This window comes from Nerophis ophidion, linkage group LG14, assembly GCF_033978795.1.
Source record: "Nerophis ophidion isolate RoL-2023_Sa linkage group LG14, RoL_Noph_v1.0, whole genome shotgun sequence".
NCBI lineage: Eukaryota > Metazoa > Chordata > Actinopteri > Syngnathiformes > Syngnathidae > Nerophis > Nerophis ophidion.
The window spans coordinates 53,595,586-53,616,873 of NC_084624.1; the positions used below are offsets into that span (position 1 = coordinate 53,595,586).

Below are 21,288 nucleotides of genomic sequence, written 5' to 3' on the forward strand. Positions count from 1 at the left end.
GGTAGACGCACGTGACCGGCTGTCTGCATGTCACATGATCCCGTGACGTCACCGCAGTCAGCTGACGGCAAGTGCGTTCACTACTCGTGGGTGAGTGATTAAACCTCGTCTTTAATGACATTTTAAGTAAAAATGCAACATTATTTGTGTTCACGTTGTCTTACAGTTCGTGTTACTGAATGACCATTTGCTAAAAAAAAATCTTGTTGAAAGGGAAACGCACGATACACGAACATAATTATCCTATGTGGAATATTTAGCTAAAATATTTAATTAACTAACTGCTGACCCCTTTTTAAGTTATTTATCTGCTATCCCGGCATGTTGATACATACTTACAAGAGGAAAAGGCCGTCAGAAGTATGTTGTGACATATGCTAGCTCCTTGCTACTAGCTTGATTTAGCGCCTCATCGGCTTCCGTCCGCCACTGGCGACAACATTTCAGCTTCATGTCGCTTTATTTGCAGAAATTCTGTCCTTCCGGGTGGTGTCCTGTCTCACGTCGTCTCCCAACAATAAGAGCATCCAGCATCATTGAAGATGGACATCCGCGGGGCTGTGGACGCTGCCGTCCCCACCAACATCATCGCTGCCAAGGCGGCAGAGGTTCGAGCTAACCTGGTTAACTGGCAGTCTTACCTGCAGTGAGTATAAAGCCTACACTTGTGCAAACATCCACTAACTGGATCTGAGTCTCTTTGTGTCACTTAAAGGCCTACTGAAATGAGCGTGTCTTATTTAAACGGGGATAGCAGGTCCATTCTATGTGTCATACTTGATCATTTCGCGATATTGCCATATTTTTGCTGAAAGGATTTAGTAGAGAACATCCACGATAAAGTTAGCAACTTTTGGTCGCTAATAAAAAAGCCTTGCGGACGATGTGCGCATGACGTCGCGGGTTGTAAGCTCCTCACATCCTCACATTGTTTACAATCATGCCCACCAGCAGCTAGAGCGATTCGGACCGAGAAAGCGACAATTCCTCCATTAATTTGAGCGAGGATGAAAGATTCGTGGATGAGGATAGTTAGAGTGAAGGACTAGAACAGGGGTCGGGAACCTTTTTGACTGAGAGAGCCAAGAAGCCTAATATTTTAAAATGTATTTCCAAAAGAGCCATATAATATTTTTTTTAACACTGAAAACAACTAAACGCATGCATTTTTAAGTAAGACCAACATTTCTAGAGTATAATAGGTCTCTTATTCTTTGTAATAACATTTTTATTCTGAAGCTAACTGTGGAGGCAGTAGAGATGCAAGGATAGGCAACTATATCATCCGCATCCCCAAAGTCGTCATCCACCCGCCGTCCACCCGAAACATTTTATCAGGACCGTGCCCGCCCGCCAACCGCCCGCTGAAATATATCAGAGGTAGGCCGCCTTTACCACTCACAGAGCTATTTAAACCTGTTTCACAGAGCAATGAAGACAATTGGAGCCGCTAACGTTCTCGCGGCTATCCAATAGCGTTCATCCTGATGACAAGAATATGGGCTTGCTTTGAAGCCATTGCCTTTGACACCTTCGACAACATGTAAGAACCGATTGTTGGTCCGGCAACATGTTGTGTACAGCTTCCGCAATTACACGTACAAGATTGAAAGGCATGCTGGGTGATACAGAGTACACTGGTGGTTGTGATATAAACAACTTTAACACTTACTAATATGCGCCATGCTGTGAAGCCACACAATACAAGATTGACAAACACATTTCGGGAGAACATCCTCACAGTAACACAACATAAACGCAACACAACAAATACCCATAATCCTTTGTATCTGTGACAATTCCTGAATATATTTTACACCTTTGCGCCCCCAACCCCGCCCACCTTACCGACGCACGGGGGGAGGGGGGGTAGTCATGGATTGTCATGAATACAAAGGATTCTGGGTATTTGTTGTGTTGCGTTTATGTTGTGTTATTGTGAGGATGTTCTCCCGAAATGTGTTTCCATCCATCCATTTTCTACCGCTTATTGCCTTTCGGGGTCGCGGGGGGCGCTGGCGCCTATCTCAGCTACAATCGGGCGGAAGGCGGGGTAAACCCTGGACAAGTCGCCACCTGCGAAATGTGTTTGTCGTTCTTAATTGGTGTGGCTTCACAGCGTGGCGCACATTACTAAGAGTGTTAAAATTGTTTATATCACAACCTTTAGTGTACTCTGTGTCACCCCTTGGCATACCTTCAAGTACCCCCATTTGAGAACCACTGGTCTACATAATTCAATGAGATGCACAAGCACTCCTCCATCCCTGTGTTGAAATGCCCTGCTGTAACTTGTGCTAGTTCCACCACAAGTGTCTTCTTTGTGTTGAATGCAATTAACAGGAGCATGCTAGCATCACACACCCAAACGTGCGCTGTGAAAACTAGACATGTTGATGCTTTATATCCACAGCAAATGGCAGCCCAAAAGAGCTTTCCATCTGTCCTCCAGAATCGAATGGCTGAATTCAGCAGTACTTTCACTACATCTGTTGCAACTGCGTCATTTTATTGTGAAAAGATGTCGTTCACTTTGAGGGGCAGGTGTGGATGTCCTACTTTGACCGGTGCAAGGCTTGATTGAAGACGAAGCAATTGGTGCCATGCTGAGTCCATATCATGTTTACTCGTCTCTTCACTCCTTTATTGGTGTTTTAGTAGAATTTATCTGTCATTAGATAACTGCTGGATGGGTGATCACATTAGTTATAATGACACAATTAATACTACAATTTATCTGAATATGTCGACTTTTTTTTTTACTCTTAAGATGCAGGAGCGGATTTGTGCCCACCAAGTGGTCGCTAATGTCCGAACAAGCTGTAATCATAACTCGCCCTTTCTCTAGTCCAGGGGTCGGCAACCCAATATGTTGAAAGAGCCATATTGGACCAAAAATACAAAAACAAATCTGTCCGGAGCTGCAAAACAAATTTAAAAGCCATATTACATACAGATAGTGTGTCATGAGATATAAATTGAATTAAGAGGACTTAAAGGAACTAAATGAGCTCAAATACAGCTACAAATGAGGCATAATGATGCAATGTGTACATATAACTAGCCTAAATAGCATGTTAGCATCGATTAGCTTGCAGTCATGCAGTGACCAAATATGTCTAAATAGCACTCCACACAAGTCAATGTTGTCAACAAAACTCACCTTTGTGCATTCACGCACAACGTTTAAAGTTTGGCGGACAAAATGAGACAGAAAAAGAAGTGGCATAAAACACGTCCTAGAAAGTCGGAGAAAGTTGTACATGTAAAGGACCGCCAAAATTAGTAGGACAAAACGTCACTCGCCAAATTCTCGAATCAGTGAAGCATGTTTAATGTAAACAGTGTGCTTTATAGCAATTAGGGAGGTTTGTGTCATGTTTGTTGTCCTGCAGAAACCATTTTAAAACAAATGTTTTTTTTCCTTCATTTTTTTTCCATTTTTCATACTTTTTTGAAAAAGCTCCAGAGAGTCACAAGGGTGGCGCTAAAGAACCGCATGCGGCTCTAGAGCCGCAGGTTGCCGACCCCTGTTCTCGTCCAACCAACGACTATTTTGATAGTTGATTAGACATCAATTATCTTAACAATTAGTCGACTAATCTGATTATGAAGCATAAACATATTCAATAGCTCTGATTTAGCAATCTGCTAAGGCAGTGGTTCTCAACCTTTTTTAATTGATGTACCCCCTGTGAATTTTTTTTAAATTCAAGTACCCCCTTATCAGAGCAAAGCATTTTTGGTTGAATAAAAGAGATAAAGAAGTAAAATACAGCACTATGTCATCAGTTTCGGATTTATTAAATTGTATAACAGTGCAAAATATTGCTCATTTGTAGTGGTCTTTCTTGAACTATTTGGGGAAAAAAAGATATAAAAATAACTAAAAACGTGTTGAAAAATAAACAAGTGATTCAATTATAAATAAAGATTTCTACACACAGAAGTAATCATCAACTAAAAGTGCCCTCTCTGGGGATTGTAATAGAGATCCAACTGGATTCATGAACTTAATTCTAAATATTTCTTCACAAAAATAATTAATCTTTACTATAATTTTTTATGGAACATGTCCACAAAAAATCTAGCTGTCAACACTGAATATTGCATTGTTGCATTTCTTTTCACAGTTTATATAATAGAATAGAATTGAAAGTACTTTATTGATCCCCTGGGGGAAATTCAGCACCCAAGTTTGCTCACAATAGACAATAATAACAATAAATTATATAAAACATATATAAAAAATATATAATATATAAATAGTATAAATATATTCTACATTTAAGTGCAGTCGAGGAATATATACATTATATTATTATGAACTTACATTCATATTTTGTTGAAGCATTATTCAATAAATATATTTATAAAGGATTTGTTGCTATTTTTAAAATATTTTTAAAAAATCTCACGTCCCCCTTGGCATACCTTCAAGTACCCCCAGGGGTACTCGTACCCCCATTTGAGAACCACTGTGCTAAGGAGACATATAATGCAAAACTGACTTTCCTTATCTACTGCTACCTGTTTTTTTGTATTTGGGATCTGCATTAGCTCCAAAATTTTGAAGTCAAACCATCAGGCATGTGCAATTTCCATGAAAGCACAGAAATCTGCGTTTTTAAGCATTAATTTTTGCGTCAAAATACCTCTTCCGCATTTAAAAAAAAATGAAATATCAATTAAAATATGATACACTCTCCTCAGCCGTAGGTACTCGCTGTTTCTCTTGCCTAAACTGCACAATGAGCTGCAGGACAAGCTAATATGATTAGCAGGAAAACAGACAGCCGTCAAGGTATATCTTACTCTTGGGATTCTCTCCATGAGCTGCAAGAGGTAGTCACCTGAAATGGTTTTCACTTCACAGGTGTGCTTGAAGCTCATAGACAGAATGCCAAGGGTGTGCAGAGCTAGAAATCAGAGCAAAGGGTGGCTATTTTGAAGAAACTTGAACATAACACATGTTTTAATTTGTTTTCCTTTTTTTAAGTACATAACTCCACAATGTTTTCATTCATAGTTTTGATGTGACACTACATTGTAAATAGTCATGGAAATAAAGAAAGCACATTGGTTAAGAAGGTGTGTCCAAACTTGTGGCCTGTACTGTATATATATTGTATATATATTTATATTTATCTATATATGTATGCGTGTGTATACACACACATGTATGTTGTACAGTATGTGTGCTTGCGTCCCTTTTTTATACAAAAAATCACAATAATGTCTGGTTGAATGCTAAAAATGTTATGACAGACCACCTCAAAAAAACAAACAAATGGAATTTGACATTTTTGTTCTGAATGAGACACCCAGAATGTACATGAAAATAAAGAATGTGGGATTTACAATATTAACTATAATCGATGAAACACTGAATATGAACAACATATGAAAGTCACTCTTCTTTTACTTCTCAGACCACCTCACCCATCATTATCTTTTACAATCAAGAAAAAGTCAACAAAAATGCGACAAACACAGCAAAATATGAACGCAAAAGGGTAAAAACAACCTACAATCTGGTATAATATCACTAACATCACTGCTTGTTGCCCGGTCTGCCAGGAGTTGCTGTGACGTAGATTACCATAATAACCTGTTGATCACTCAAAAGCGCATATTCCAACCCATCCATTTTCTACTGCTTGTCCCTTACGGGGTGGCGGGAGGTGCTGGAGCCTTTCTCCCTACACCCTGGAGAAGTCGCCACCTCATCACTGCAGATTCCAACCATTGAAAATAATTTCTATCGGTCTGCTTTAGATGGACGAAAATGTTTCAACTTTTTAACGCCGCGGTTGAAGACACAACAAACTCCCTTCTTGTCTCTCATGGACACACACCGGTTGTTGTTGACTTTGTACGCGGAACAGAGACAGACTACGGAACGCCCTCAACGCAAATCCCTTAAGGGTGATGAATGGATGGTGAGCGCCTGAGAGCTGCGGCCTACCATCATGACCCCGAACTCCCTTCCCTCTGTTGCTAGATATCTCGAGATGTACGTTGTAATATGTTTATGTGCTCTGCTATGGAGGTTTTTTCCCACTCCAGACTGGGCCCCCTTAGGAGCCCAGTCTAGATTGTATTTTTTTACTCATCCTTCCCCAGCGTTGACCTTTTTCCCATATTTTACGGGGCTCCTTGTGGCGACCCATCAACGTTCCTGTTCTGTAACCCTGTGCACTGTTTGTTTTTGTCTAATCTTGAACGGGTTTGTGCTGAAAACAAAGTTTCGTTGTACTTGTGCAATGACAATAAAGACCTATCTATCTACACTTTAACACTGATGACCAGTCCATGCCGGTGTCTGCTGAGGAAAGGACAAATGTAAAGCTGCTTTTTGTATGCTTTGTTTTTGGTCCTCTGCTGCCAGATTTCATCCAAATTACTTCAATGTTTGTTTTTTTTAGGAGTCAGATGATCTCTGCAGAGGACTGTGAGTTCATCAAGAAGTTTGAGGTGGCCAACTCTGAGGAGAAACAAGTCATCCTGACCAATGAAGGCCATCAGGTATATTCGGATAGTAGACTCATCCATTCATGACATTTAGGAGTTTTTATTTAATTGTATGTACTTATTTTCAGTGTGCAAAGACCTTTCTCAACCTGATGGCTCACATCTCTAAGGAGCAGACTGTCCAGTACATCCTGACTCTTATTGATGACACTCTGCAGGTACTGTGCCTCAACACACTTATTTAGACTATACTGTAAACCTTGTAATTATAGTTGATTTACCTGAACCTCACGATTACAAGGAGGCAATAATTGGCCATGACAAGTTGCAGACGGCACTGTTTTGAGTCCTGTCCAAGGCCTCAACAGTAAGCCTTTGGAGATGTCCAGTGCCGGTCCCAAGCACGGACAAATCGGACGGTTGCGTCAGGACAGCCGGCTTAAAAACTAAAACAAATCTAACATGCGATTGACAGGAAAAAGCTAAAATCAACAATACCAATGGGTGTAAGCTTATTGTTCACAAGACAAAGTTTGGTCATTGATAGATGAACAACACACGATATTTTGTAGACGTTTCAAATACCGTTGTAACCATGCTGGCATGTCAACGGACTGATCAGGTTTGATGTTTTGAAGCTGTGTTTCTTTCCCTCCTCACGGAATGTTTGCAAGACATTTGGAGCAGAAAGCAGGAGTCTTCCTCTGAAACAGCAAACAAAGTCCCACACGATCCACGCCATGTTTGTTTACAAAGATTTAGAGAAGTTTACAGCAAGGCCAGTCGGAGAAACTGAGCGCTTGATTTGCTCACCCTGACCCACCTACAGCACAATACATGCAATCTCACCCAGAGACTATTTTTTATGTCATTGGACTTATTATCAGTATGACGTCTTAATTCTAATATTGGCCTGATAATTATTTGTGCTCCCTTGCCATCTATCAGTTTGGTGTACTTGTACAATAAGGGAAATGTTTCAATGTTTTACAGGAGAATCATCAGCGGGTAAATATCTTTTTTGACTACGCCAAAAAGACCAAGAACACAGCCTGGTCCTACTTTCTTCCCATGCTGAACCGCCAGGACCTCTTCACCGTCCACATGGTGCGTTTTTGAATGGCAGAGACATATTAGAACAGTGGTTCTCAAATGGGCGTACGCGTACCCCTGGGGGTACTTGAAGGTATGCCAAGGGGTACGTGAGATTTTTAGAAAATATTTTAAAAATAGCAACAATTCAAAAATCCTTTATAAATATATTTAATGAATAATACTTCAACAAAATATGAATGTAAGTTCATAAACTCTGAAAAGAAATGCAACAATACAATATTCAGTGTTGACAGCTAGACTTTTTGTGGACATGTCCCATAAATATTGATGTTAAAGATTTATTTTTTTGTGAACAAATGTTTGGAATGAAGTTGATGAATCCAGATGAATCTTTATTACAATCCCCAAAGAAGGCACTTTAAGTTGATGATTGCTTTTATGTGTAGAAATCTTTACTTATAATTCAATCACTTGTTTATTTTTCAACAAGTTTTTAGTTATTTTTATATCTTTTTTTCCAAATAGTTCAAGAAAGACCACTACAAATGAGCAATATTTTGCACAGTTATACAATTTAATAAATCAGAAACTGATGACATTGTGCTGTATTTTTCTTCCTTATCTCTTTTTTTTCAACCAAAAATGCTTTGCTCGGATTAGGGGGTACTTGAATAAAAAAAATGTTCACAGGGGTACATCACTGAAAAAAGGTTGAGAACCACTGTACCAGAAGTTGAAAATAACACCCTCTTGAAGAAGAGCAGACAGCACTTTGCTCCAAATTAACCTTTTTTGCTCTGGAAAATGCAACCCGGTGAACCTTTCATGTTTGTTTCTAATCATAGCAAGCCATCAATAATTCCTCACGAAACATCTCACTCACCTTTTCGTCAAAAACGAGCAGTTAATGTTGCGATGTTTCCATGGCAACCATCTAACGATATATACTGTAGTTCAATTAATGATTACTTTAGTGGAAATTAAACTGACCTTAATCATTATATATGTTAGTTCATTTCTGGTAACTAAGCACATAAACATCAAATGATTTCTATTGCTGTTTACTTAATATCTTCTCTCCTCAATCTGACATTTCGTGCATCCTCAGGCGGCGAGGATCATTGCCAAATTGGCTGCCTGGGGTCGTGACCTGATGGAGGGAAGTGATCTCAACTACTACTTTAACTGGATCAAAAGCCAGCTGAGTTCACAGGTACGTCAGTCTTGCTGTTGGTAATTGATCAGGTTTATTGACAGGGTTTCCAAGGATGCTTCACATCTTTGAAAAGGCTTCTATTCATCTTGTTAGATGGACATATACAAATGTGACCTCAGGATACGTGTTTCATTAGTGAAATGAGTTAAATTGTGACACACCTCGTACTTTTAAAGAATTTAATTGCAAAACAGCGTTGTCTATTGAAATTAATTAAAACTAATTTAATCAATGCTTGGTCTCCCCAAAAACAGCATAATTTTAATTTTAATAACATGCCTTCACAAAATATATATTTGAGTCAATAAATATTGAATTACAAAAACAATACAATAGAACAGGCATGAGCAAATGACCACCCAGGGGCGGTATGCGGCCCGCTAAGCTTTTCAGCCTGGCACGCGGGACGTGGTAAAGGTTTTTTCAAACCATTACCATAAAAACTGGAGACGCCAATACGATGTGCATTGCATTCTTCAAATTATTGTCAGTCATGAACTACAGAGAGTATTCCAATGGCTGGAATCTGCGCTTCTGAGTGAGATACGGGTTCTTACAATAATCTACGTCACTGCACCTCCAAGCAGAGACATGAAGCAGAATGGGCGAGGTTTGTTTACAGTAGCCAGCCTGATACCTGGGTGTCAGGGGAGAGACACGGAAGCAGATTTCTACAAAAAAGTTCTGTTCTGCAGTAAATTCATATTGTATGGATTATTATTGTGTGTGTGTGTGTAGTGTGTGCGTGTGTGTACACACACACACATACATATATTACACTTACACATGTATATTCTTTTAAAAATGTGTGTGTGTATGTATATATGTATATATATATCTATATATGTATATATGTATATATATATCTATATATGTATATATATATCTATATATGTATATATATATATACATATATATATATATATATATACATATATATGTATATGTTTGTCTATGTATATATATATATATATATATATATATATATATATATATATATATATATACATACATACATACATACATACACACACACACATTTTTAAAAGAATATATGTGTGTAATATATATATGTGTGTGTGTTTTATTTCTCACTCTTGAAAATGTGTCTGCCACAAAAGTGGGTAGACTTACAAAAAACTACCATTAATTCAGAATAATATGGCTCAAGTACAATAGTAACCATTCAAATAATGACTTGAGTATAAGTTAAGTATTCAGTGAAAAAAACTACTCAAAGACTGAGTAACTTGTAAGAAGTTTCTGATTCATTTTGTTGCTATTTTAGGTGTGTGTGTGCGTGTTTCTGTGCTTTTTTTCATCCTGCGTGACAAAAGATGCACATTTCACAGGCACAAAGGACGTCATAACTGGGCTAATTATCATTTGCGTCGCTAAAACAAAAAAGAAACGTCTACAACTTTCCACAACATCTTTCCTCGTTGTAGGTGGAATTATTGTAGGAAGAAATGTGAACATTTCTTTTGACACAGATCATGATATTAAATGTTTTTTTCCATAGTTTGTGAGTAAACATTGAAGGGTTGTGACTGCGAGTAACATACCGTTATGTCACTTTCTAAAGTGTGGTGCTGACAGTGCGGCCATGTGACTGCCAGACTTAGTTTGATTGGTGAAATTGAGTCAGCGGTTACTAGTGCTTATGTTCTTTTAGTGAAACAAAGTCATGTGACAGTTCCCGGTGGAAGAAGTCTCTAACAATCAAAATGAATACATCTTTACAAGCAGTAATCAAGAGATTACATATAACATCTAGCAATCGTGAATGACACTCAATGTAACAGAGTAAAAGTAGTGTTCCTTTTTCACAAAAATACTCAAGTACAAGTAAATGGTAAATGGGTTATACTTGTATAGCGCTTTTCTACCTACAAGGTACTCTAAACGCTTTGACACTATTTCCACATTCACCCATTCACACACTGCCATGCAAGGCGCTAACCACAAACCATCAGGAGTAAGGGTGAAGTGTCTTGCTCAAGGGCACAACGAACGTGACTAGATTGGTAGAAGGTCGGGATTGAACCAGGAACCCTCAGGTTGCTGGCACGGCCACTCTCTCAACCGTGCCACAGTGAAAAGTATGTTGCATTAAAACGAGTACAACAAATCCAAAAATGTAGACGTAACAGAATAAATGTTGCACGGTACTCCCAGCCTCTCGTCTGCACACAAAAATATTTTACTAAGAGTTCAAGAAGACATGATGAGCGCAATCGATCTATCCGCTCTGCAAATCCCCTTTATGCAGGTACTCTATTTGCCTCCCTCCCTCTCAGTGAGTAGAGGCTTTTATTCTCCCTTGATTTGACAAAGACATGCACCTGGGGATAGGTTGATTGGCAACAGTAAAATTGACCCTAGTGTGTGAATGTTGTCTATCTGTGTTGGCCCTGCTATGAGATGGCGACTTGTCCAGGGTGTTCCCCACCTTCCACCCAAATGCAGTTGAGATAGGCACCAGCACCCTCTATGACCCCGAACGGGATAAGTGGTAGGAAATGGATGGATGCATGGATTTGACTGCAAGGTTGATAGTCAAATTAGACTCCTCCACATCTGATCTTCAACTATTCAAAGAAAGCCCTCCTAATTTAACTGTGCTTGACGTATTTTTACAATTTTAAGACAGTTACAGGTAATAAAGGATTAAGTTGCGGACATTTTGACACTTGAACCAAGTATTTCAATGAGGGAAAAGTGTTTGAAAAGACAAATTGCAGGAGGACCAATGCCATGAAACAAAGTGCGTATATAAACATGTAATATACAAACCCCGTTTCCATATGAGTTGGGAAATTGTGTTAGATGTAAATATAAACGGAATACAATGATTTGCAAATCCTTTTCAGCCCATATTCAGTTGAATGCACTTCAAAGACAAGATATTTGATGTTCAAACTGAAAACTTAATTTTTTTTTGCAATTAATAATTAACTTAGAATTTCATGGCTGCAACATGTGCCAAAGTAGTTGGGAAAGGGCATGTTCACCACTGTGTTACATCACCTTTTCTTTTAACAACACTCAATAAACGTTTGGGAACTGAGGAAACTAATTGTTGAAGCTTTGAAAGTGGAATTATTACCCATTCTTGTTTTATGTAGAGCTTCAGTCGTTCAACAGTCCGGGGGTTCTCCACTGTCGTATTTTACTCTTCATAATGCGCCACACTGCAGGCGGGCCAGGAAAGTACCCGCACACTTTTACTACGAAACCACGCTGTTGTAACACGTGGCTTGGCATTGGCTTGCTGAAATAAGCAGGGGCGTCCATGATAACGTTGCTTGGATGACCACATATGTTGCTCCAAAACCTGTATGGACCTTTCAGCAGTAATGGTGCCTTCACAGATGTGTATGTTAGCCATGCCTTGGGCACTAATGCACCCCCATACCATCACAGATGCTGCCTTTTGAACTTTGCACCTATAACAATCCAGATTGTTATTTTCCTCTTTGTTCCGGAGGACACCACTTCCACAGTTTCCAAATATAATTTGAAATGTGGACTCGTCAGACCACAGAACACTTTGCATCAGTCCATCTTAGGTGGGCTCGGGCCCAGCGAAGCCAGCGGCGTTCTTTGGTGTTGTTGATAAATGGGTTTTGCTTTCCATAGTAGAGTTTTAACTTGCACTTACAAATGTAGCGACCAACTGTAGTTACTGACAGTGGTTTTCTGAAGTGTTCCTGAGCCCATGTGGTGATATCCTTTACACACTGATGTCGGTTTTTGATGCAGTACCGCCTGAGGGATCAAAGGTCAGTAATATCATGGCTTACGTGCAGTGGTTTCTCCAGATTCTCTGAACCTTTTGATGATTTTACGGACCGTAGATGGTGAAATCCCTAAATTCCTTGCAATAGCTCGTTTAAAAATGTTGTTCTAAAACTGTTCGACAATTTGCTTACAAATTGGTGACCCCTCGCCCCATCCTTGTTTGTGAATTACTTAGCATTTCATGGAAGCTGCTTTTGTACCCAATCATGGCACCCACCTGTTCCCAATTAGCCTGCACACCCGTGGGATGTTCCAAATAAGTGTTTGATGAGCATTTCTCAACTTTATCAGTATTTATTGCCACCTTTCCCAACTTGTTTGTCACGTGTTGCTGGCATCAAATTCTAAAGTTAATAATTATTTGCAAAAAAAATGTTTAGCAGTTTGAACATCAAATATGTTGTCTTTGTAGCATATTCAACTGAATATGGCTTGAAAAGGATTTGCAAATCATTGTATTCCGTTTATATTTACATCTAACACAATTTCCCAACTCAAATGGATACGGGGTTTGAACCTCAGCTGTAAGATGCTCTAATGCAGGGGTGCCCATTACGTCGATCTCGATCGACTGGTCGATCTCGGAGGGTGTGTCAGTCGATCTCAAGCCAGGCATTAAAAAATAGACATAAAAATGAGCAATCATCAATCATACCAAGACTTCACTTTCGTCAGTTGTTTGACATTCTCGCCACCCGAGGATCTTGTGAGATGACGCTGGCTGCTGCCAGCTCATATTTAAGAAAAAAATCACTAACAGGGCGGACGCAGAGAAACACATTTTATTTCTAGAGACTCCGTACCTACTGTCAAAACTCTAAAGAGCGACTGCACACTTCCTGTCTTCACCATAAAAGACCTGTTTCATCCTGCCTGTGCTAACAAAATAAGAGTCTCAGAAAGCTAGCAAGCTACGGAGTTTGATGCCAATGTATTTCTCCCCCGCCCTCAGCGACCGCACACTCACTTGCTTGCCCACCCGCACACTCACTGACGTCACTCACCTGCTGCCAGACATTAAAGGGCCACACACATATGCTACTCTCATAACAAAGTGTTTAAAAACCAGTATGCAAGTTGGACAAATGAGATGCTAAATCCAACCACTTTCATGTGGTATTGGACAGAAAGGAGGACTTTTTTTTTCCCTCCATTTGAAAATGCGGACGTTATCAGCACCACTGTCTAATTCCAATCAATGCAAGTCATCAGAATCAGGTAATACACCAACTTATATTCTTGTCTTCATGAAAGAAAGGAATCTATGTGTGTTAAACATGCTTGTATTATCATTAAACACCATTAACTTGTTAACAAAAATGTCTCTTTCATGAATAAATAAATATAAATTATAAATAGGAATGAGGTAGATCTCCTCGACTTGGTCAATTGAAAAGTAGCTCACCTGCAGAAAAAGTGTGAGCGCCCCTGCTCTAATGTGTTTTCCTGTGGAACAAGGTGCGTTTACCTTCAATTATGTTGTTTTCCAGTATTTGATGTGTGTTGTCTGGTGGCAGCTTGTGTTGTTATAGCAACACATGTAAAGCGTAACCTGAATTTACATAAAAGTTCGTGTACCAACGTAGTGTTTGTATCCTGGTTTGATTTCCTTCCCAAGCTTGACATTTGAGGATATTTTTCCACAGCAGCCTGATTTTCTTTTAAGAAATTAATATTAACATTTTGTCTACAACACAGCCCGAAGGCATCGATTTTGTTTTGTTTATCTCTCATTAGAACCTACACGGTACAGGTCAAGACACAGGAACTGGAGCAGGAACTATATCCCCCAGTGAAGTGAGTATAAGTGAGGTGCATCTTCAGTCACTCTCAGAGCTCGTGCAAGATACCTCTGGACTTTCAACTCTTAGTCTTCTGGCCAATGAACAGCTCCTGACGGCGCTCAGAAGCCTTTACTGTAGTGGCAGCCCCCTGCCAGAGGTCCTCTGTGGACAGCATGATGTTTGCTGCCACTGATTGCTTTTAACACTGTCAACCTGCATGCCACGAGAGCCGCTTAATCTGCTGCAGGCATGACTGTCAGCTTTCCTGTCTACGTCTGTTAAACCAGGTTCAACTGGACTAACACTTGTGGAGCAGCAGTGGCAGCATCCATTTTTTTGCTCTTTTCCCCACTAAAGTCAAATTATTCTGCAAAATGTACTAGCTAGAAAGTGTGTCTATTAACTGAACGCCTTCTTTTACACACCGCATTTTCAACCAGGTTACCTTCTCACGCATCTTCTCCATCGTCTCTTCTTCTGGCTGGACTCTTTTTGCTTTCATTCACCTTCCAGTGACTTGATTAATGGCTTCTACTTTCTCCTCCTTTAATCTCTGTTGACCTAGTTCGGCTCAGGTGGGATGGGGACACTTTTCTCTGGCTCTGTATTGCACTTTTGTGGTCTAGCATGTTGCAGATGCTCACTTACAAGACTGCATGTATCATGCCTCAGGTTTGATGGACACGCTGGTGTAAGTTTTCAACTGGTTTCCTTCTCTGCTTGCCAACTTCTCCATGCTTCTCTTTCCAGCACCGTCTTTTTTCCCATCACTGGGCAGAAGCTCACCATGGCGTGTTAGTAAATGTTTGCTTTTGTCCTTTGCAGAGCTCTCAGTATGTGCAGTGTGTGGCCGGCTGCCTTCAGCTGATGCTGAGGGTTAATGAGTACAGGTTTGCCTGGGTGGAGGCCGACGGGGTTAACTGGTAAGTAGACTTCTTTTTTACAGTGAAACAGACGTCTGAGGTCAAACACAGTTTATTTCAAAAGAAACCATGGGAATAGAAATGCAGTACAATGGTACCTTGGTTTTCATTAGAAATGCCTGGGCCGATATTCGATAAATCAATTAACCGAACAATAAATGGAAATAAAGTCATAACTTTTCCAATCGTCGATAACCGCCATACGCATGCATTGTTGCAGGTTACAAGACTCCCGCCCAAAGGCAAAACCTAGTAACTCACTTCTAGTTGATTTTGAGAAAACAAAGAAAAAAACCAATCCATCTTGATGCTGTCTTACAAAGATCTACAAAGTCATCAAACGTATAGATGTTTTCTTGAGCTTTCATTTTCTTGCCGATTGAATCTGCTCTAATGTACGTGTGCCCTTTCTCCAGATATTTTATTACAATCTCGGGTGGGTTCCCCTTCTGCGTTTGCACATTGGGCAAGAGCCGTGTACAGTGTCCAGTTTTTATTTTGACCTCCACAGTTATCTGCCCAAAAGAGTATGCAAGGGGAAGAATCAAGAACAATACATTTAATGAAGGTGCTTGCAACGTCCTGGGCCAATCTTCCAAATATCCCCTCGTGCCATAATATGACATAATCAGGTTGACCGTCGGCCCCCATTCGTGCAAATGTCTCATTAAAGACAATAAAGCGACTGACCAAGAAGCTCCGATTGGTCCCTTGAGATACTAGGTTTTTCTGTTGTATCTACGCGGTTATGTGGTAGTTGCTAGGTCCTGCCATGCGCGTAACAGCTTACTTACGGAACAAATTACAATATCGCATACACTAATGTAAAGCATGTCACCTAGGAACTCCAAAATTATTATCAGCTCAGTTTTGACCAAATTTGAGTTACTGGGTTTTGCCTTTGGACGGGAGAAGAGCGGTCATTCGGTTTTAGCAACTACGGGCATGCACATAAACGGTAGTAATGATAACCGCTTTAAGACTCTCGACGGTTAGTCTTAGTGTGTTAATGTGAATGTGGATGATTTCAATATGTGTTGTCCGTGAAATAAGGTGGCGACTTATCCAGGGTGCACCGCGCCTTCCGCCCGAGTGCAGCTGGGATAGGCTCCAGCACCCCCCGTGACCCCGAGAGGGACAAGCGGTAGAAAATAGATGGATGGATGGAAGTTCATTTAGTTATTTTATTTATTGTTTTGGTTGCTTACATTTGAAGGTCACCCACCCCCTCCTTAACAGAGACATAGCCATTTTATTGCTTTTGGTTGTGATTTTTATTAAAGTGCAACATTTTGCTTACAGACGGAGTATATTTAGGGACCGATGTCCCTTTGGGACAGAGGACCCTATTGAATTTCTAAGTTTTTTAAAATTATTATTCTTTATTATTATACCGCCGCCTCTTTGAGCTGTAATTTGACCCCCTTAACATCCTTCAGAACTCACCAAATTTGACACACACATCAGGACTGGTGAAAATTGCGATCTAATCAAAAAAACAAACCCTAAAACTCTAAAATGTGCTCTAGCGCCCCCTAGGAAGAAAACACTGACAAAACTGCCTATAACTTCCAGTAGGACCATCATAGAAACATAAAAAAAACCTATACGTAAGGTCTCAGTTAGACCTATATTTCATACACTCACATCCCCCGGCTAAAATCAACAGGAAGTTTGCTATTCCCATTTCAATACAAAAAATGGCTAAAGAATGTCGCTTTTTTTTTATCAAACATCTCCTCTGAGGCCGTTTGTCGTTTCGGCTTCAAATAAGCACAGAAGAAAGATTGAACCCTTCTGATTAAAAGTTAAAGAAAGAGTTTTAATTACTACCCCGGTTTGGATTTTATGAGCCCGCAAAGAACCATTGCGCTGCTGCTGTTGTCACAAAATAGCGGCTTTCTGCTCAGACAAAACTGTAGGACTGTCATATACACATGAAACAAAAACCTCAATTTAGGTCTCACTGAGACCTATATTTCATACACTGACCGCCCCTAACTAAAATCAACAGGAAGTTTGCTATTCCCACTTAAATACAATAGCTGCATTACATTCACCACGCTTTAGAGCTGGGGTCACCAACGCGGTGCCCGCGGGCACCAGGTAGCCCGTAAGGACCAGATGAGTCGCCCGCTGGCCTGTTCTAAAAATAGCTCAAATAGCAGCACTTACCAGTGACCTGCCTCTATTTTTTCAATTGTATTTATTTACTAGCAAGCTGGTCTCGCTTTGTTCGTCATTTTTAATTGTAAGAGAGACAAAACTCAAATAGAATTTGAAAATCCAAGAAATATTTCAAAGAATTGAAATAAATTCATTTATTTTTTTACTTTGCTTCTTATAACTTTTAGAAAGACAATTTTTGAGAAAAAATACAACCTTAAAAATGGTTTTAGGAATTTTTAAACACGTATACCTTTTTACCTTTTAAATTCCTTCCTTGTCTTTCCTAACAATTTAAATCAATGTTCAAGTATTTTTTTTTTATTGTAAAGAATAATAAATACATTTTAATTTAATTCTTCATTTTAGTGTCTGTTTTTTCGACGACGAATATTTGTGAAATATTTCTTCAAACTTATGATTCAAATTCAAAATAGATTATTCTGGCAAATCTACAACATCTGTAGAATCAAATTTAAATCTTATTTCAAAGTCTTTTGAATTTCTTTTAAAATTTTTGTTCTGGAAAATCTAAAAGAAATAACGATTTGTCTGTGTTAGAAATATAGATTGGTTCAATTTGTTATATATTCTAACAAAGTGCAGATTTGTTTTTACATTTTAAAATTCTAAAATTAATCTTGATCAGGAAAAATTACTAATGATGTTCCATAAATATATTTTTTTAATTTTTTCAAAAAGATTCGAATTAGTTAGTTTTTTTCTTCTTTTTTTCGGTTGAATTTTGAATTTTAAAGAGTCGAAATTGAAGATAATCTAAGTTTCAAATTTTCTTTTTCATTTTTTTCGTGTTTTCTCCTCTTTTAATCCGTTCAATCAAATGTTTTTTTCATCATTTATTCTCTACAAATAAACCTTCCGTAAAAGGAAAAAAAATGTACGACGGAATGACAGAATGACAGACAGAAATACCCATTTTTATATAAATATATATATATATATATATATATATGTACATTTATTTATTAAAGGTAAATTGAGCAAATTGGCTATTTCTGGCAATTTATTGAAGTGTGTATCGACCTGGTAGCCCTTCGCATTAATCAATACCCAAGAAGTAGTTCTTGGTTTCAAAAAGGTTGGTGACCCCTGCTTTAGAGTCTCAATGGTGGCACCAAGGCGTCCTTATAAAATGCCCAGGCCACTTTACAACTGTTATTACTATGAGACTGATGTATAACACGTGTGTACAACTTTTTCTCTGTGTAATAATCCATCCATCCATCTTCTACCGCTTATATGGGCTTGGGTGGCGGGGGCAGCAGCAAAAGCGGTCTCGTCCATCGCTGCTTGCAGCTTTAATTTTATTTTTATTTTGCAAATGTATCAAAAATTTAAAAAAATCACATGTACATAATTATGCACAGATTTTGCTCAATACATTAATTTGTTTTCACGTAAATGACCTTTGTTTTTAACGTATTGTGGCTTTTATTTTGCCGTGGCGTCACACTCAATCAATTACATGTAAGGGAAAGACTGGGGAAGTAATGTATCTCGTTAACTCCTGTGAGTACAGTCTTGTGATTGGCCGTGTGTTAATCCAAAAGCCATTTTTTGTCATGGAAACGGTGGCTGCAATTGCATTTGCATTTTAGGAGGTCTGCATCATGCTACTTAGCATCTTTCTCTGCAAATGTGGACCCCCTACGCATCTGTTGAATGTTATTCATTGTGTGTTTGGACCAACACTCGGAGCCCATGTGGACATTTTGTATTCCAGGCTATTATCGGGACTAATAGCTCAGTGGCATGGAGGCACACTGCTTTGAAAGCTTGGGAATTAAGAAAGCGATGCGCTACACAAAATATGGCTTCTCATCAACATCATTTTGTCCCTTTGTACTTTTTGACTTGCCTTTTCCACCCTGCCTTCTCTTCAAGTATTACAGCGGTGTTGAGCAACAAGTGTGGCTTCCAGCTCCAATACCAGATGATCTTCTGCGTCTGGCTCCTGGCCTTCAGCCCCCAGCTGTGCGAGCAGTTAAGGCGCTACAACGTGGTGCCTGCCCTCTCCGATATCCTGCAGGAATCTGTCAAGGAGAAGGTCACACGGATCATTCTGGCGGCCTTCAGGGTACGTGTAGAGCTCCCCAATTTGGCGCTTTATGCCTTTGAAGTGCACTCAGATATTTACAAACTCCAGTGAAGCACTTTTCACTTGTAATTGGGCCGCCTGCTTTATCGCTTCTGTGGGGAAAATGCAAATGGCACTATTAAAAAACAGAGGAAGGCGATAAAAGAAACTAAGTCCTTAAAAGTTGCATAAATAAGATGTACCTCGATGTTATTTAGTTGGTTCCCTGCTGTCTACGTTCAATACGATGATGAATATTTCATGCCGAGCTGTTGTACGGAAATTTCAAAATTCCTAAGGTTTGCAAGGACAAAATATGTGATTGTCAAGTGATTCCTCTCGCTTGGCTGCTCTCTTGGCCAGCAGACATTGAATCGAATCAAATATAATGCCTCTCCACCGTCAAAACACTCATTGCCACCATCATGATGTAGTGTCATATAGAGATGATGTTTGTTGAGAAGGGCTTCACGGTGGCAGAGGGGTTAGTGCGTCTGCCTCACAATACGAAGTTCCTGCAGTCCTGGGTTCAAATCCAGGCTCGGGTTCTTTCTGTGTGGAGTTTGCATGTTCTCCCCGTGAATGCGTGGGTTCCCTCCGGGTACTCCGGCTTCCTCCCACTTCCAAAGACATGCACCTGGGGATAGGTTGATTGGCAACACTAAATTGGCCCTAGTGTGTGAATGTGAGTGTGAATGTTGTCTGTCTATCTGTGTTGGCCCTGCGATGAGGTGGCGACTTGTCCAGGGTGTACCCCGCCTTCCGCCCGATTGTAGCTGAGATAGGCGCCAGCGCCCCCCGCGACCCCGAAAGGGAATAAGCGGTAGAAAATGGATGGATGGATGGGTTTGTTGAGAAATTATCGATTTCGATGCCATTATCGAATCCTCATATCCAACCGATTACTTATCGATTATCTTATCGAATCCAGATAGGTTGTTGTATATGGAAAAAAAAACACAATACTTGGTTTGACAAAAGCTCACTTTTTAAACAAATAAACAGAGCAAACACTACCCTGGTCATTCTGGCTGTCATCATCTGAATAACTCATATCTTGCAAGCACTAGTTTATTAGACAGACCTGCAAACCCTGGAGTGGTGTAGTAGGCTACAAAATACTGTTAACGTTATCAGGCACATACAGAAAGGCTAACGTTAACGTTTCCGTTAGCCACTGACTATGCTTAGGTAACGTTACTCTAGCTAACATTACTGCAGTCCTGGTTGACATAAGAGTTGTAACGTTATTTGAGCCTGAACGCTACAAGTGAGCAGATATGGAAATGAACTAGCAACAGTTAACGTTAGTTACTCACCGGCACTATCACTAGGACTGCAGGTTGAAGCAGAGGAAGAGGGGCGTGCTTCTTCCTCGCTGTCGCTGCTTCTCCACGACACCTTTCTCTAACCTTCTGGTTATGTACGGCCTGAACATGTTTGTTGTACTGCTCCCCTTACAGGAAAGCCAAGTCTGGCAATATTTGCAGATAGCCGTTTCGTCCTCGTATTTCTTAGTAAAGTGAAGCCATGCCTTGGTGCGTTTTTTTCTGGACCGTTGTTGCTGCTTCTGTATCTGCCGCCCAATGACTGAGCTATGTCATTTACTGTGACGCAGGATTCGTTCCCAGGGATTCGAATAAAGAACCGTATCTTTTTCTTTACTATAGTTGCTTCGATAACGGGAACCGTTTCTCAGGAAGGGATTCGAATCAGTGAAATTGGTTCTTTTCTTATCAAACAATCGGGAGAACCAGTTTTCGAACG

At 39.8% G+C, this 21,288-nt stretch overlaps 1 protein-coding gene across 2 annotated transcripts in view; it reads left to right on the top strand.

Moving 5' to 3' along the window:
* atp6v1h (ATPase H+ transporting V1 subunit H) overlaps positions 1 to 21,288 on the top strand; it is a 39,523-nt gene continuing 18,235 nt past the window's right edge. The window contains exons 1-9 of one of the 2 annotated variants that reach the window (XM_061921048.1): positions 1 to 90; positions 470 to 646; positions 6,429 to 6,528; positions 6,603 to 6,692; positions 7,468 to 7,581; positions 8,639 to 8,743; positions 14,288 to 14,347; positions 15,160 to 15,257; positions 19,329 to 19,521. In XM_061921048.1, coding sequence (XP_061777032.1) covers positions 543 to 646; positions 6,429 to 6,528; positions 6,603 to 6,692; positions 7,468 to 7,581; positions 8,639 to 8,743; positions 14,288 to 14,347; positions 15,160 to 15,257; positions 19,329 to 19,521 — 864 coding nt within the window. In that variant the 5' untranslated portion in view covers positions 1 to 90; positions 470 to 542. The remainder of the gene's footprint in view (positions 91 to 469; positions 647 to 6,428; positions 6,529 to 6,602; positions 6,693 to 7,467; positions 7,582 to 8,638; positions 8,744 to 14,287; positions 14,348 to 15,159; positions 15,258 to 19,328; positions 19,522 to 21,288) is intronic. The other variant, XM_061921049.1, reaches the window with a different exon arrangement.